This window comes from Pseudonaja textilis, chromosome 1 (assembly GCF_049901715.1).
Source record: "Pseudonaja textilis isolate UNSWEBS1 chromosome 1, rPseTex1.2, whole genome shotgun sequence".
Classification (NCBI taxonomy): Eukaryota; Metazoa; Chordata; class Lepidosauria; order Squamata; family Elapidae; genus Pseudonaja; species Pseudonaja textilis.
The window spans coordinates 327,439,673-327,458,721 of NC_141990.1; the positions used below are offsets into that span (position 1 = coordinate 327,439,673).

Below are 19,049 nucleotides of genomic sequence, written 5' to 3' on the forward strand. Positions count from 1 at the left end.
AATCCAGCACCTTAACCTGTATATCAAGCTGACTCTCGTCATGTGTCCCCTTCCCACATTCAAAAATAAAAAAAAACAGGATCTTCTGTACACACGGAGCTTGTGGTGCTTTTGGCTGATCCCATAGACATCCCTGCATGATTTTGACAAACCATAGTCTTTGCATTGCGGCCTATTCTAAACATGATTTACTCAACAATCCTCTGGGGCCACCCAACCAAAGGAAAGATCTGAATAGGCTAAATCTGATAGGTTAAACCTGATTGGCTAAACCAGCAGCTTGGAGTGTTGTGTGAAGATCGCTCATGTCAACCCATCTATAAGGATGGGATAAAAGTCCAATCATTAATAAATGAATACAAAGGAAATAGGAGTTCAATCCCTGATCACTCTAGTCAACAGGATCTATTTGCAGGTGGTATCTAAAACCTTGAAGTACTACAGACAATCCAAAGAGATGCTGCCAGGTGTTATGGTCTCACCTGGATGGGCCATTTCTATCCTTATTTTTGGCCATGGCTGCTCTAGGTTCTTTTTGGCCTTCAACCTTCAAGGTTTTATTTTGTGACCAGAGCATAATACAGTGAGACTTACACATATTCATAGAGTCCATTCAAGGCATCTTTCCATTTTTCTGAGGATCTGCATAAAAGGAATATAAGACATGGAAATATAAGCGAGAAGTTGTGCAAATCCTCACAGGGATATACAAAATCCTAATCTTAAATTAACCACTTAATTGGTTTATTTATTAAGAAAATGTATATGGCGAACTCACTCACAGTGACTCTTTGATAAATATCCACGCAACTTTGTCAAAAAGTCCCTGACCAATATAACACAACACAGCATAACCAACACAAGACTTACACTGTCGTACATCAAGAATATCTCAGAAACCACCAGCAGACGCCTACAACCACATGGAATCTGCAGAGCACACTAGTCAACTAAAGCCCTTCAAAACATCCCAAAAGACCCAACAACCCCAGAAGGAAAATACAGGAGTCATCTACAACGTACAATGTAAGGACTGCAACAACCACTATGTAGGACAGGCAGGCAGAAGACTGACAGAAGGCATCCACGAACGCCAACTAGCAATCCGAAGACATGATGAAAATTCTTTAATCTCACAATTTATAGACAGATTTAATCCAATGGGCCCGTTTTCGGCTTCCAGAGAACCTCCGGAGCCTGGGAAGTCCGTTTTCGCCCACCTGGAGGCTCAAAGAAAGCCTCTGGAGCCCAGGGAGGGCAAAAATCCCCCCCCCCGCCATGGTGCAGGAGGCTGACTAGGCTACACCCATCCAGCAACTGGGCAGAGAACCCTTTGCTAAAAAATTTTGAAGCCCACCCTTGATTTAATCATAGTTTCAAATGGGAAAAATGTGAGCATCCTAGACCAAGCCCAGTCCAAAACCACCAGGGAATTTCTAGAAGCCTGGCCCTCTGACAAATCAGTCATCAATAGACATACAGACATCAACAACATCTATAGACTATGCAAAAGGGAGCAAAAAAAGCACAAAAAGGCCCGAACACTCTTCTCCATCAGCAATCGGCACTCAGATCAGCACAGATTAACACCCAGGTTAACATGAGACCAACAATCAAGGAAACAATACCCCAATCAAGAAATTGCCAAAGAAGCCAACAGCAAAGAGCCCAACCAAAGAATCTCTAAGATCTCCCCCACCAACCCTGACAGGGCAAGCTACCAGAAAATAAACTGACAATAAACTGCACACCTTACTAGCACTGATGATGTTACCTAGTTAGGGTAATGAATCATCTGCAAGAAAACAAGCAAGCTCAGATAGCCCCAAGGATCTCTCAGATGTCACTGGGGAAAGGCAGCCCTTCAAGGGGAAAGTTTATGCCCGAGGGCATTACAAGATACCGCAAGGTGTTAACAATGATTCAGCCTGTCAAAGGAAAGAGTGGCAGCTGGCAACATTAAAGCATATCTCCACCAGTCCTGTCCTCCTTTAAAGTCAAATGGACAAGGTCTCTGGAACTGGGAAATTGCCATTTGACTCATTGCCCAAATGGTTGTTTTCAAACCATTTCATGGTTATCTTCTATAGTTTCCTTCCTGTCTACCATATTTATAGACAATTTCATCCTTGGTTTGTCGAGGTACGTAATTGCCCAAAAGCTGCCTTAAGGAGCTTTTCTGTTATGACCCAGGGTGGGTCATACAAAAGCAACAAAGTCACAAAAACAGGTGAAGTCCCTTTAATTCCTTCAACTTGGCTTCAAAGCTCCAATTATCATTGACTGGAGAAAAAAAACTCCCCCACAAACAGTTGCGAAAAGGAAGAAATGCTGTTCAAACTCAAAATACATATAAATTATAAATAGAAAAAACAACACAAACCACACTGAAGCAATTAATGAGACAAGGCAGGATAAAGGCTTGAAGACATCCACAGATATTGAAATACATACACTGGGAAGGATGCCAGAACTCAGATAAGAACTGAAAGACTAGAATTATTTCATGCTTCGCTTCCAACACTCTCCCATGCGCAGTTTGTCCTTTTAAACAGTCCTCACAGCTGCAGCCCATGAAAGGGATCAGGGCCCCTTCCTCCCCCTAGACCACGCCATTCATGTTTCTCCCTTATCCACTCCTCCCTGCATGCCCTAGAGGGGATGGGCCTGGGTCTTCCTTTAAATGCCCAGCCGGCCTGTGCCCTTCCCCAGTTTCCCCTGGAGCCACACTCCCACTCCCTGTCAGTTGTTCCTCCTCTCCCTCGGAGTCACACTCCAACAGGGACATGACATTTTCCCCTCTTCTGAGATTTGTGGATATATCGCCATTGCATCAAAAAAGTTGGGACCTAATCATGATTCCATAAGATGATGCCTGTTTACACTGATAGCATGGAGGTTGTGGGAAGAAAGGGAAAGTGATCTATGGAGATTCTCAGTCATCCAGGTCATGGTTGTCCAAAAGGTGCTTTTTTCAAGAGGCAACGGGGTTTTCTGGATTTTCTTTGAAGACGTTTCGCTTCTCATCCAAGAAGCTTCTTGAGCTCTGACTGGATGGTGGGGGAGCAGAAGAATTTATACTCCTTGCAGACAGCTGGTCGCTTGCATTCTTTTAGAGAGTCTTGAGACCACTTGTAGTTTTATTTGTGTCACCTGAGTAGTACAAATTGGTGTGGAGCCTTCTTGGAACTGCTGAAAGGACCGTGTTATAGACTGGAGATAGAGGGTGTGATATCCCTTCCCCTCTGTTGAGAGAGAGCTGTTCAACTTCGACATACATGGCCTCTTTAAACCCTCTTTCAAACCAGCAATCCTCTCTGTCCAAAATATGGGCTTTGTTGTCTTCAAAGGAGTGGCCTGTGTCTTTTAAATCAGTGGTTGCCAACCAGTGGGTTGAAAATTTCGGTGGTCTGCAGAGAAATGTCACCCCCAAAGCACGCCCCCAGCAATTAATGTGGAGTGTGAAGGATGTGTGTTTGTGTTTATTTTCATGGTCATGATGTGCATTGAAGATGGTGTTTGATTTTGTTGTATGAGGTGCAATGACAATAAAGTAAACTAACTAACTAATCCAGGCTGTGCGGGAACACAATGCTTGCATCGCTTGCATTGCGAACAACATGAGGTAGTGAGGGGAGGGCAGGAAGGATGGAGGGGGAGAACTTGCCTCACGTACCTGGCCTGGCCACTGGGCTGCTTCTTTCTGCTTCTTTCATCTTCTGCTTTTGGCTGCACTCAAGGAAATCAGCAAAAGTCTTTCTTTCTCTCCCCCAAACTCCACCAGAAATGAGTCTTTGGGACCCTGCAAGGCATCCTGTTCCCAAAAGCTGCGCCGGCATGACAAGTCTCACAAAGACTCATTTCTGGTGGAGTTTGGGGGAGAGAAAGAAAGACTTCTGCTGCTTCTGCTGCTTTCCTTGCATGAAGCCAAAAGTTTCTCTCTCTCTCTCTCTCTCTCTCTCCCCCTGAGAACGGAGCTGAAGATGGTATCCTGAGATCCCAAATAAAGAATGATCAATCAGTAGGAAAATGGGGTGGGGAATTTTCCTGCAGACTTTTGGGGGGATTTTCCAAGGGTCTTTGGTCCTTGGGATTTAAAAGTATGAGTTTGGTGGTCCCTGAGGTCCAAAAGGTTGGCGACCCCTGTTTTAAATGCAGATGGGCTGCTGAATCTAGTCCTGATGTGTTTTTTCTCCTATGTTATGCCATGAGTTTATGAAATTGTTGTTTCGTTTAGAATGGAGTATAAATCCTTCCATTCTCTCACCATCCAGTCAGAGCTGAAGAAGCTTCTTGGATGAGAAGTAAAAAGAAAAGAAAAATCAGAAAGTTCAGTTGCCTCTTGAAAAAAATCAACTTTGGGACAAAGAGGGACGGGTTCTAAATCAATGTTTTTTTAGCCTGGAAAATTTTAAGGTGTGTGGACCTTCAACTCCCAGAATTCTGGATGGGGAGTTCTGGCAGTTGAAGTCCACACACTTTAACATTGCTGAGTTTGAAAAACACTGTCCTAAAAATCAAGAAATAAAAGGTGAGAGAGTTGCAAGCTTATTTTATAAGCAGCAACTTAGCCCAAGTGGCAAGAAACAATAATTCTTGTTTTCTCGATCTTCCCTAGCTGGGTGAGACTTGACAGAAGTGAGAGGCAGAACTAGTACATGCCATACAAAACTTTTAGCCAAAATAGAACAGATTACACAAAAATTTACAATATATTGGCCCACATATGCCATTTTTCTCACTGTGTATTGTTTAATATTGTTTATAATAAGGGCTATGTTTGCCAGCTCCAAGGTTTAAATATCTCAATAATTATGAGGGAGGGAAAGAAGGAAGGAGGGAAGGAAGGAAGGAAGGAAGGAAGGAAGGAAGGAAGGAAGGAAGGAAGGAAGGAAGGAAGGAAGGAAGGAAGGAAGGAAGGAAAAATGATCCATACTCGCAGTTATAGCCAAAACAAGTTGGTTTGGTTGCGTTGCATGTCTCACAGGAGATAGCTTCATAGTGTTTTACACCTGGAAAAAAAAAGAAACAGCAAATTAATTCGTCACCAAAGAAAAGGTGTAATATTTTATATCAAATATACACATGTGCACTCAGGCACACTATGCTCAATAGAATAAATATTCTGCATACCAAAAATGTTACAGAGCTGGGAAACAGAGCCTTTGTGGAATCTTGGACAGCTGTCTGTTTGTTTGTTATATTTTGTATTTCTTAAATGCTCATCTCAAGGGAGAGCTACTAAGGCACTGCAGTGGGCTTGGTTCAGGAATGAAAGGTGCTTTAGAAGGCATGGACCTGGAATTCCTTTCTGGAACTCCTTAAAGCAGCTGCATCAAACATGGCTGTTCACTGAAGCAGAATCCCCCCAAAAGACCTATTTGGTTTAAGGACCAGCGGACAGGCAACAGGTATACATCCCTACCAAGAGTGTCCACAGAGTTTGGCCAAAAAAGCCAAGATAATAGCCACAATCTATGACCAAAAGTGCCTGTTTTTTAGGTGCATCATTCGTTCCATCTTGACTATCTTGACCAAACCCTGCAGGTACCCCTCATCTCTGGACACGTCAACACACCTTCTTGCCTTCAGATCTATAATGCCCTGTAGCTGAGTTGGTAGGTGAGATGCTCTCTCTTGAACTAAAAAAATCTGCCAATGTTATCAAACTCAGGCTTGCCTATTCATTGACCAGACTTATAGACCGCTGACTGCAACAGACTCATGGCAAAAATCCACAAAAATCAATATTAAATCCTGGACTGGTGAGAGAGAAATCTTGTGTAATTCCCCCACCAAACACCAGTCTTGCTTGTCTTCTGAACAAAGTGAGATAGAAATTGTTAAGGAATTTATTAGATTTGTTAAGCAAGATTGTCAAAGAACACGCTGGCTAGACACCATCAAAGCTAACACCAGTCTGACCATAGAACAATTCAAAGAAATACATAGAACAATTCAAAGAAATAAGAAGACATGGAGAGACGCAAGACTAGGCATGCATGCCCCTAACTACCTCAATTCAAACTACAAATGGCCTTAAATGCAAGCTACTCAACGCAAGAAGGCTTGCAAATAAAATACCTGAATTTCTCCTCTTACTAAATACGGCTAAATTCGACATCATATTTGTCTGTGAAACAGGGCTCAACGCATCTCTCCCTGACTTCATTACCTCAATAAGAGACTATCATGTTTACCTATCAGATCGTGAAATCCATAGAGGAAGTGGTGTTGCTATCTTCTATAAAAAGTCCTTACATCTAAAAAACATCCAAGTTACCCAGAAGCTTGCTCTTCCTGAGACCATTGTCTGTGAACTGTCCTTAAATATCACATTTCGATTCTTACTATATTACACAGCCCCTGATTATGCAATTGAACATGTAAACAAGCTAAATTCACTACTAACATGGGCAACATCCTGCCCACACACTTTTATCTTTCTTGGTGACTTCAATCTACTTCATATTAACTGGACCTTAAACGAATGTAACAATGAACCCATACATGCAACCTTCTACAATGCTGTAACAAATCTGGGACTGGAATAACTAGTAACCAACAATACTAGAATTAACAACTGCCTCGATCTCATCTTCTGCAATAGTTTGAATTCAGATTAGGGAATACAAATTATAGGAACCTTTTTCAACAGTAACCACAACATGATTGACTTTTGTCTCAACATACGTCCACACAAAAATCACCACAACGACGTAATCCCCAATTATAACTTCAAAAAAGGCAACTACGATCTTATGGACAACGATCTCTCATCCCTTAATTGGCAATTTCTATTCACTGGATGCAATACTGTTGAAGACCATTACATCATATTTTTACTTGAAGTCAAAAGATTCATCAAATTATATGTACCAATAACAACTCCCAAAACTAGAAAAAACAGATTACCTATAACAATAAGGAAGCTTCAATCCAAAAAGAGATCACTTTGGCAGAAAAACAAATCTGGTCATGTTGCCAATTTCAAAAGCCGATACAAAAATTTATGCCACCAGATAAAGACTGAATGCACCAATTATCACATTAAACAAGAGGAAAACCTTCTACACACCAATTCCTCCCATGCTTTCTACAATTTTGTAAACAACAAACTAAAAGACTCAAGGTCCATCCCACCCCTGAAAGGACCTAATGGTAAAGACTGCAACGACAACACTATTAAAGCCAACCTCTTTAACACATTCTTTGGCTCAGAATTTGTAAACAGCAATGGATCATGCGCAGTATTTCCTAGTCGAACCACAGAAAACTACAATGATCTAATACATATCAATTTTACAGAAGACAATATTGAAAAAGCACTACGCAATCTAAAACCATCTCTATCTATTGGACCGGACGGAATATGTGCCTACTTCTTAAAAAAGCTATCCACTGCCATAGCCGAACCTCTAAGCATAATCTTTGAAAAATCTTTCAGGGCCAGCTCCTTGCCAAATCTATGGTCACTAGCCACAGTCATCCCCATTTTCAAAAAGGGAGACCCCAGCCTCGTTGAAAATTACAGACCAATCTCCTTATGCTGCGTCACCTGTAAAGTCATGGAATCAATTATTAACCAATCCATTATCCTCCGCTTAGAGACAAACAACCTACTCTCTAATAAACAATTTGATTTCAGAAAAAAACTATCTTGTAATCTTCAACTCTGACACTGCAAAAACATATGGACTACAAACCTCAATCAGGGCAAAACAATAGACGCAATCTACATAGACTTCTGTAAAGCCTTTGATTCAGTGGTACACGACAAACTACTAAAACTAAAATCTTATGGTATCTCTGGACACCTTCATAACTGGATAGAAGCATTCCTGTCAAACAGACAACAAATGGTCAAAATTGGAAACATCCTATCAAATTCTGTACCTGTCAACAGTGGCGTCCTCCAAGGCAGTGTTTTAGGACCAACTCTCTTCATACTCTACATAAATGACCTCTATGTTCATATTAAGAGCAATTGCGTTCTCTTCGCTGATGATGTAAAGCTGTTCTATACCGCAGACAATACTGCTACCCTTCAAAAAGATCTTGACTGTGTATCAGAATGGTCAAACAAATGGCAACTTCGAATCTCAACAAATAAATGCTCTGTCTTATATATTGGCAAAAGAAATATCAGAAAATAAAATATAAGCTGAATAATCAAGGCCTTGTTGATGATCCAAGCTCTGTAAAGGACCTTGGAATACTCATCTCTAATGATCTAAGTGCTAGACCCCACTGTAACTACATAGACAAAAAGGCATTAAGAGTTGTTAACCTAATCCTACGTAGCTTTTTCTCTGGTAATATCACACTACTAACTAGAGCATAAAAAACATTTGCTAGACCAATACTTGAATACAGCTCATCAGTCTGGAACCCATATTACATATCTGATGTTAACACAGTAGAGAAAGTCCAGAAATATTGGATCCCACAACATTATCCTGGGATATGTATATTTGCTTTCCTTCGAGTCTTCTGAATCACTGCAAAGGAAGGTGCCATGAGAACCTTCAGAGACAAGAAGATGGTTCTGAGGAGGCCATGTATGAAACTACTGTAGACTATATATTTAATTTTACATGTATTGACCACAGCGAGAATTGTATTTGCACAATATTGGAAAAATGAGAACACCCCATCGGATGAAAATATAATTCGGAAAATATTGGATTGTGCAGAGATGGATAGACTGACATTGAAAATAAAACATAAAGGAGATACAGAGTATTACTTAATGTGGAATAGATTTTATCCGTGGTTAGAGATAAGAGGTAGAAATTAGATGAAGAAGGAGTATTGCTATGTATAAATTAAACATGAACATTGTTTGTAATTATAAGTATGTTAATAAAATCAATAGGATTACAAATAATCTAACATAATTATAAATATGGTTAAATCATTCTGTTGTAGTACTACTATTGTTATTAGCATATATGTTACTATTTTTTTTCTTTTCTTTTCTCTTGTAAAATGGTATGACCGGATAATACACTGTATTCCAAATGTTTATATATAAATTAAAAAAAAAAACTTGACATTTTTTTTTAATGAAAACACTGTAGTGTGCAGAATCTCTCATTTGTTTTAAAGAACAGCTCTCCTCCCCCCACTTACCACAGTGGTTTTCACACTTGAGTCTGCCTATGAGAGAGGGGGAAAAAATTTCAACAGTTAACCAAGCGGAGGCATTCCATCCATTCATCGTATATTCCTTTGCAGGTCTACTCAGAAATAAATCCCACTGCAATTTTTAAAGGTTTTTGGATAGGTAACCAAGGAGCCGCTCAACAGGCAGAAGATTTGTGATTTTCAATGGCATTTGTTGGAATTTTATCCTCAATAAGTTTTACCTTGGAGGAAGCATTCACACCCACTGCCACATCAAAAGAGGATTTCATCCGCGATGAATTATTGACAGTTGCTCTAATAAGGGAAACATACCCTCCCGGTGCCATCTGAGAAGAAGGTCCAGGTCCAGAGCTGGGATTAAACTGGTGTTACAACCGGTTTGGTGAGAGGGCATTCTGCGTGTGTGTGTGCAGCATTTACAAAAAATCATCAGCTGTGCCGCCTGGACAGCTGACAAATGCTGCGCGCAGGTGCACAGCATTTGAAAAGCCTCTTCTTTCCTGCTTTTTCAACCTCAGCTGTGCCGCGCAAAGCAGCTGAGGTTGAAAAAGCAGGGAATAAAGGACAGCCAAGAGCCTGGGTGGGCGGGTGGGCCAAACAGATGACCAGAAGGCCATCGCAGTGAACCAGTTTGGTGTCAGCTGCTCTTCAGAGCTACCGGTTCTATAGAACCGGGCTGAACCGGTAGCATCCCACCCCTAGGCAGGTCACCAGCCCATCTTGGGAGATTCCACTGGCCTGACATTAGAGCAGGGGTATCAAAACTCGATTTCATTGAAGGCTGCATCAGGGTTGTGTTTGACCTCAGGAGGCAGGGTGGGTGTGGCCAGGGTGGGCGTGGCCAGCTTGCCATCCTGCAGCCCTCCGCTAGCAAAAGCGGAGCCCCGGAAGGCCACGCACAGCCCACCTAAGCTCCCTTTTCGCTGGCAGAGGCACCACGGGCCAGTCCTTCACTGTTTCCAGGGTGGCTCCGCAGTCCAGATCTAAGCACCCTCTGGCCCGCGGGCCTTGAGTTTGACCCCTCTGCATTAGAGGATGCCCCATTTTAAAAGAGGCATCTCCACTTTGTGGTCCATATTACAGCAGGCCCTGTCTTAGGAGAGGCATTCTCGTCAGCTTTCAAATTAATTCAGAAACAGAACAAGGAAAGCTCACTGTCAATGATGGCGTCCTGTAGCATTTGGATTTGTTCTTCAAAAATAGAATCCAGTTTTTTTGGAAGATCACCTGGGAAACCAAGAGATCCGACAGGTCAGAAATATGAGAACACACAACCAAAACATTATTGTGAAGATATCAGCCTTCCAGCCAAATGCAGATTAGTCAATGCAATACTTTTTTTCAATTGCTATTTATTTCTGGCTGCGAAACCTGGACTCGGAAAAAGGCAGATAGGAGAAAGGGGGACAGCTTTGAACTTGGAGATGATCATTACACATCCCATAGACTGCAGCAAAGTCCTAGACTGAACCTCACCAAAAATATCACTACTGTAGAACTTAAAATCACCAAACAAAGGTTATCATACTTTGGCTGTGTCATGCGAGCTGACTCATTCGAAAAGTCAGTCATGTTGGGAGTGATCAGTGGAAAAAAGAGAAGGGGATGCCCAGTGGTACATTTCAAAAAAGTTTACCATCGATTCAGTGGGCGCGGCTTGATGGGCACACTTTGTGTGTACGCACACACTTTGCACATGCCTGCCAAACACACACTTTGCGCAGGCACAGAGGCTTTCTGACTCACCTCCAGCAATCCTGCACTCTCCTTGTCGCTTCAGCAACTGACGTGTGGCAATCTGCTGTGCCACACAAAGCGACTGCGCTTCAAAAGCTGGGAATGAAGGTCAATATGGGAGCCTGGGCAGGTGGGTGGGCCCCACAGCAGAGGGCCAGAGAGAACTGGTTCGGTCTCCGCTGCTCTTTGGTGCTACCAATATGCTAGAACCGGGTCGAACCGGTAGAGTACCACCACTGGGGACGCCCTAGTACCATGATGGCGAACCTATGGCATGCGTGCCACAGGTGGCACGCAGAGCCATTTGTGCCGGCACGTGAGCCGCAGGCAAACTTACCTCACTATGCATGCGCGTGCCTCACAGCTGATTTTCTGCTGGTTTGAGGCCTTTTTCGGCCGAAAAAGGCCTCAAACCAGCTGAAAATCAGCTATGAGGTGCAGTGCAGGTAAGAGGGGTGGGGGGATTGTGCATGCATGTGCAGGGGTCAGGGGGGCATGCATTGCCTTCTGGGTGCTGGCACGCGAGCGCACGAGCAGCAGCGCACAATTTTTGGCACAGGAGCCCCAAAAGGTTAGCCACCACTGCCCAAGTACCTTGTCTGGGCACTATAAAGGATGACATTGAGATGACTATAGAGCAGGGGTGTCAAACTCAAGGCCCGGGGGCTGGATCTGGCCTGCAGGGCCACCCTGGAAACAACAAAGGAACGTCCCGCAGTGTCTCTGACAGCAGAAATGGACCTCCATTTTCGCTGGCAGAGGGTTACAGGAGGCTGTCGCAGCCAAAAACAGAGCTCGTGAGCCCATTTTTCCTCGCAGAGCGCTGGGACCACCACTGCCGCCCCTGACACGAGTGACGTCAAGCTGGCCCGCCCACCCTGGCCACGCCCACCCTGGTCCCCAAGGAAAAACACAACCCTGATGTGGCCCTCAATGAAATCGAGTTTGACATCCCTGCCATAGATGCTCCGAAGGAGGCAATGCAAGACAGTGAGTTATGGAGAATACAGATCCATAAAATTGTGAGTGACAAACTTGACTTGGTGGTTGATGCCAAGCAATCCAATGCATGAATGTTTGGGAACAGCTTTGCTGAAATTTAAAAGGATTTAGTAAATATGCAGAATATATCCGGATCATAGGATTTTCGGCTCTCCCAGAATTTGGACAATTCAGCAACTGGATTTACAAAATCCTTTTGATTTAGGGAGATAATGGCTGAGATACTGAGCCATAATATGATTTATTTGTTTTGACTTCAACCAGTGCTGTGCCTATACAATTTCTCCATCTATTCTCTTTTTTTAAGAATTACTGTTCATCTGTCATTTCTGTTCTGACTCTGAGAATTGTGGTATGATGATTCCAATCTCCATAAATCCAAATCCAAATCTCTTTAAACACTCAGGTTATGAAACAGCAAGTCTTGAGAATGGCAGGATTTTTTTACTATTTGAATTTAATAGAAATATTGTGATTATTTTTAGACTTCTAGGCTAGAAATCAGGAGACTGTAACTTCTAGGCACCAAGTCAGCTGAGTGACTTTGAGCTAGTCACTCTCTTTCAGTCATAGGAAGGAGTCAATAATAGCAACTGATTCTGAAATCTTACCTAGTAAACTGCCAGAAAACTGGCTAAGGCAGTGACCAGGAATCAATATTGACTCAACACTCCTTACAATTGCAGGTAGTCCTCGACTTATGACCACAATTGAGCCCAAAATTTATATTGTTAAGTGAAACATTTGTTAAGTCAGCTTGCTCCATTTTACAACTCTTCTTGCTGCTGTTATTCAGAGAATCACTGTAGTTGTTCAATTAGTAACCCAGTTGTTACGTGAATCTGGCTTCCCCATTGACTTTGCTTGTCAAAAGGTCGCAAAAGCAGATTACATGTCCCTGTGACATCCTGACCATCATGAATATGAACCAGCTGCCAAGCCTCTGAATTTTGATCCTGTGACCATGGGGATTCTGCAGTGGTCGTAAGTGTGAAAAAAGATCATAGGTCACCTTTTTCAGTGCCGTTGTAACTTTGAATGGTCACTAAATGAGCTGTTGTAAGTCGAGGACTACCTGTACTCATCAGTCAAACCCGTGGTTTGAATTTGCACAGGATGCTAGCTTGTTGTTCCATGTGTCTTGAAAACCCAAGAAGGCAAGAGAAAAACAGCTTAAAGTGAATACACATAGACAGAAGGAGAAAAGGTAAGTTGAAAGGTGAGTTAAGTAATTTTCTTACTAAACCAAGTAAAAGCATTAATCAGTGGTGAGATTCAAAAAATTTTTACTACCAGTTCTGTGGGCGGGGCTTGGTGGGCAGTGCATTGCTTGGTGGCGTGGCAGCAGAAGCATACTATAAAATCTCCATTCCACCCCCCCACCCCACTAACCTGCTTTCCAGCTCCGTTCTCCTGTGCAGGGCAACAAAGGGAGACCAAGCCAATCAGCTGGGACTCAGTAGCCAGAGCATAGATGGGGACGGGGCCAGTCAGAGGTGGTGTTTGCCAGTTCTCTGAATTACTCAACATTTCAGTTACCAGTTCTCCAGAACTGGTCAGAACCTGCTGAATACCACCTCTGACGCATTTGCATCTACCTGATGATTAAATATGGCAAAGGTAATTCACAACGAAGGCAAGAAAATGACTGTGACCTGTAGTAACCTGCCTCTGTATATTTACCTGGTTTGTAGGTGTGGTTTTTGAACAACATATCAAGTTTTCCATACACCGTGATAGCTATGGTGTGCAACTTCTTTGTAGCTGGAGAGAGGTGGTTGGGGTGGGGGAAGGAGAGAAAGTAAGAGAATTGTAGACATCCAAGCCATCTCCATCTAGATTTTTGGGGGGAATATCTGAAATCAATCAATGCTTGACAAAAGTGTCAGTATGGTACTTATTGTCTTAAAACTTTCCTTTTCTTCCAATTCTGGGGACTAATTCTTGTGGCAATGAGTTCCACAAACTGAACTATTATTCCATTAAAGGCCTCTTGTTTTATAGGGGCAGAATAGTGGCTATTTCAACAGGCAGCAATATGCTCTAGGTAGGCCCAGACCTTGAACTGTCAACAGTGCTTAGAATAGGGGTCCCCAACCTTGGGCCATGGCCCATTACCAGGCTGCAGCTTGTTCAGAACTGGGAAGAAATGGCAGGTACAGGCAGCTCTGCTTGCACACAGAGAGGGTGACAAGCAGGGGTGGGCTGCTGGGGGTTCGCAGGGGTTTGGGAGGGCCCCTAGCTAAGATTCTCTGCAGGTCAGAGAACCCCCAAATCCCACTCCTGGCTGGCCCCACCCACTCTGACCCGACCCGAGTCCCCACGTGGCCCGTTATGGATGCAGGGTGCACGCGGAGGCTCAAGGAGGGCAAAAAACCAGGCCTCCCACAAGTTTGGGAAGGCCGGAAATGGTGCATTTCTGGCTTTCAGAGAGCCTTAGGAGCCCTGGGAGGCCATTTTTGCCCTCCCTGAGGCTTGAGGAAAGCCTCCAGAGCCTGGGAAGGGCAAAAATGCCCCCCTGACATGGTGCAGGAGGCCGACTAGGTCACACCCACCATGGCCACACCCACCCAGCAACCGGGCAGAGAACCATTTGCTAAGATTTTTGAAGCCCACCCCTGGTGGCAAGTGTGCTTCTCCATTTATGCGTGTGGGTGGCACGCGGCCTGCCAGTCACGTAAATGAAGCTGCAGACATGCACATGCCACTCACAGAGAACCATTCCCTCTCACCACCACCAACACCCGTCTGCAAAGCCGGAAAGGTTGGAGACCATTGGCTTAGAACAGGGGTATCAAACTCAAGGCCTGTGGCCCACAGGGTGCTTAGATCTGGCCCACAGGGCTGCTCTGGAAATAGCAAAGGACCGGCCTGTGGTGCCTCTGCCAGTGAAAATGGAGCTCGGGAGGGCCACGCACAGCTGTTCCAGGCTTCTTTTTTGGCTGTGGCGACCTCCTACAGCCTTCTGCCAATGAAAATGGAGCTCGGGGGTGGGCGCATGCGTCCCCCAAGCTCCGTTTTCGCTGGCAGAGAGCTGCAGGCCATCGCAGCTGAAAACAGGGCCCAGGAGTCAGTTTTCACTGGCAGAGTGCTTGGTCCCCCACAGGCACCCCTGACGTGAGTGACATCATGTTGGCCACACCCCCTGGCCACACCCATCCTGGCCTCCCAAAGTCAAACACAACCTTGATGCGGCCCTCAGTGAAATCGAGTTTGACACCCCTGGCTTAGAACATCTCTTTCCCACATATTAAGCTGGTTTGTTATGTCTTAAGCAGCTTGCAACAAACAGAAATCCAACTGGTGAAGCCTCCTTTTCAACACGGCTACTATATTGGAGAGAGAGAGAGAGAGAGATCCAGTGACTCATAAGAGAAGGGGAGGAGCAAATAACCTGGTCCTTTGAGCCAGAATGAGTTGGCAACCCTAGTTATATGTTGGTTTGGAAAATCTAGGACTGAGCTTTGTTTGATGCCCAAACAAAATAGATATATGGGCCAGCCCTGCTTGGGAGATAACTCACGGATCTCGGGGGAAATCTTGAGGTTCAATTCCTGAAGAGTATCTTGAACCCAGCCCCGTAGCCTCCGTCCTGCCACTGGCACGACACCGAGCCCCCAAGACTTACGACTCAATTTTGGGGCATAAGAGGAAAAGTGGCTGGCGAAATCGGGGTCGCACTGCAGGCAAGCCAGAGAAAGGCAAGGCTCAAGAAGCAGAACAATTGCTAAGGCCACAGAGAGGCTTTCGCAACCCATTCTCGGCTGCGTTCCTTATTCCAGAACATGACATCCCCAGATCAGACAATGGGGGCCCTGGTGGGACATTCTGCTTCCATAGAACTCTCCAGAACAGATACAGCTGTTCCAGAACAGCCACACCCAGTCTGGTGTCCTCCGAGAACTTTGAACTTCAATTCCCAGAATTCCTCACAAGAAGGAAGTCAAGCAGGAACTCTGGGAGCAGAAGACCAATGCCTTTGGGAGTCACCAAATTGAACATGGCTATTCAAGAGCCCTTAAATCACGGGTATCAAACTCCTGGTGTCACATTGCCGTCACATGACATATTGCGACGTTTTTTTCCTTCACAGAGCTGGGGTGGGCGTGGCGTTCATGTGATGCAACTGGCCCGTGGACTGCCAGTTTGACACCCCTGCCTCAAACAAATGTTTCTCAAACTTGGTAACTATAAGTTGTGTGGACTTCAACTCCCAGAATTCCCCAGCCAGCATGCTGAAGTTAGGTGTTTCAAGAACTTGGAGCACTAAATAATAACAACATATTTTGAAACATATGGCTGTTTTTTTTTCTTTTTTGAAAGGAAGATTGAGATAAAGATTAGGGTGTTGTTTTCTCTTTCACTGTTTGTCTGGTATTAATCCCTGCTTATCTGGTTGTTTGCTGCAGGAGGGAACGTGTTCTGATCTTTTGTGTTGTGAGATTATGGAGTTTTCACTGTGCCTTCTTATTGCTAGTTGGGGTTCATGAATGTGCTCTATTAGCACATTCTAATCACAAACTAATAGCACTCTATTCATTTTCTGCCTCTCCTAAACGGTCTATAAATTTAATAAATGTAATAAATAAAAACGGGCTGTTACAGTCCTCACAATGGTAGATGACTCCTATTTTTATTCTTGGGCTACTGGGTTGTGTGTTTTACTTAAGATGTTTTGAACGGCTTTAGTTGTGTGCTATGATGAAGCTGTATGGCTGTAATAATCTGTTATTTGTTTCTGACATGTTTCTGAAGTTTTGGGGGCAGCAATACAAATTTGTTAAATTTAAAAAACGACAGTGTTATCCTTTTCATAATTTGCATTGATTGTGCAGTAGTGGTCAGACACTTTGATAAAGTTGGGTGGATATCCATTTTGTTGGAAAATGATGTTGTTGTATAGGTGAACTTTTTTTTTTCTTTTTCTGGTGTTCCGGGTTGCTGCAGTGTGTTTGTGCTCATTTGAATAACATTCTTACACAACTCCTCTTCGGAGGTAGGATTGTTAATTTGGTAGCAGAACACTTGTTTAGTGTGGGCTGTTTCTCTATATTGTATTTCTAAGTTCCCACTATTTCCTCTGCTAATGAGGAAGCTAGGAAGGATAGTGGGTTTTCTTTTTCTTTCGTGAATTTTAGTCCTTTGAAGATGTTGATTGTTTCATGTATCTTCTCCAATTGTTCCTTTTTTATTATGATGGTGTCACATACATACCAGATCCATACTTTCAGTTATTTGCATGGGAGTTCTGTAGTTTCTAGACACTGCATTATGGTTTCATGTATGAATTGTGAGAGTGATGATCTTATGGATGTTTCTGATTTGTTGCTATATAAGTCCATCAAACTGAAAATAAGTAGTGAGACAGCAGTTGATGTGGTCCATGATTCTAGATATTTCAATCTGATTGTATTTGACCAGATCAGGTATTAGAATAGAACAGAGCTGGAAGGGACCTTGGAGGTCTTCTAGTCCAGCCCTCTGCTCAGATAAAAGTTAATCAGAGTTGGAAGGGACCTTATAAGTCATCTAGTCCAGCCCCCTGCCCAAGCGGGAGACCCTACACCATTTCTGACGATACGGCATTCCAATCTCTTCTTGAAAGTCTCAAGTGATGAAGCTCCCACAACTTCCAACAGCAACTTCTGTTCCATTGGTTGATGGTTCTCGCTGTCAGAAAGTTTTTCCTTATTTCCAGGTTGAATCTCTCCTTGATCAGTTTCCATCCATTATTCCTTGTCTGGCCTTCAGGTGCTTTGGAGAATAGCTTGACCCCACCTCTTATCTGGCAGCCCTTCAAATATTGGAAGACTGCTATCATGTCTCCCCTGGTCCTTCTCTTCACTAGACTAGCCATGCCCAGTTCCTGTAACCGTTCTTCATGTTTTAGCCTCCAGTCTCCTATTCATCCTGGTTGCTCTTCTCTGTACTTTTTCTAGTGTCTCAACATCTTTTTTTATAGTGTGGTGACCAAAACTGGATGCAGGACTCTAGGTGTGGTCTTACTAAGGCTTTATAGAGTGGTATTAGCACCTCCCTTGATCTTGACTGTGTCCCTCTGTTAATGCAATTTAGGATTGCATTAGCTTTTTTGGCTGCTGCTGCACACTGCTGGCTCATATTTAGCTGGTTGTCCACTATACCATTTCAGACAAACGACTGTCCTTAAAAACCTCCAGTGATGGTACACCCACAATTTCTGAAGGCAAGCTATTCTACTTGTTAATTGTGTGTTGTGGTTGGTTGTACAAGTAGTCCTTGAGATATGACCGTAATTGACCTTGGCAATTATGGTCATAAGTCATGATGGTGGTGTTGAAAGAAATGTCCTTCTGGGTTCAGTTCCAAGTGGGGAAAAAGACACTGGAAACATGGAGGCTGTTAGGAAAGATGGTTTAATGGTGGACAGCAGGACCAGTGGGCTTGAAGCTCCAAAGTGTAAAGGATGATCACATGCTTCAAGGTGAGAAGAGAAGGTCAAGAAAGGCTGAGATACTGAGAGTGCCTTGGATTTATACCCTCTGTTGGGATTTGAATTTGAGCTTGTATTCTGATTGGTTGTCAGACTCCCATGGGGCCATGCAGGGGCAACTCTGTAGGCTGTCCTGAGTTCCAGGCTTGGTTGAGCCTTGCTGGATGATGATGCACTGAAAGGGCTTTGGGCAATTGCTATAGTTTTACCTGGAGATCTTTGTTATGTAAAGTATTCTGGCCTAGGCCTTAATGGCCCACCCATTAACAAAGCTGGGGGTGAGTTTCTGCTTCTGAGGTGAGTTTCCGCTTCTGAGTTTCTACTCTTTTTAGGGGAAATATTTTGCCTTTTTAATATTTCCTAGGGTATTTCAATTTTCTAGGAGAGGGGTGGGTGCTAACTTCCTACAGTGGGTAGGAGTGAGAGGGGTGGGTGCTAACTTCCTACAGTGGGTAGGAGTGAGAGGGGTGGGTGCTAACTTCCTACTATATGACTGGACTCAATTTTACAATGTTTATTTGCAGTGATTTTAAGGAAACAGTGGTCATTGAGCAAATCCGTTGTTCGCTTTGGGATAAGTTTTGCCCAAAACAGGAAACAAATGCCATTTTCCAGCAAAACCTTAGTAAATTGTAATTACATGCTCCAGGCCTTGTATTTAGCCATAAATGAAGGCTGGTTGCTGAGA

General features: G+C 43.6%; 1 protein-coding gene across 1 annotated transcript; it reads right to left on the reverse strand.

Annotated features, from left to right (window-relative positions):
* Positions 1 to 590: 590 nt before the first annotated feature.
* IZUMO4 (IZUMO family member 4) lies at positions 591 to 15,647 on the reverse strand. The gene is made up of 6 exons (XM_026698402.2): positions 15,413 to 15,647; positions 13,573 to 13,653; positions 10,306 to 10,377; positions 9,136 to 9,162; positions 4,937 to 5,012; positions 591 to 642 (listed from the first exon to the last, which is right to left on the reverse strand). Exons 1-6 carry the CDS (start codon positions 15,645 to 15,647, stop codon positions 591 to 593), a joined length of 543 nt encoding a protein of 180 aa, XP_026554187.2.
* Between the last annotated feature and the right edge of the window lie 3,402 nt (positions 15,648 to 19,049).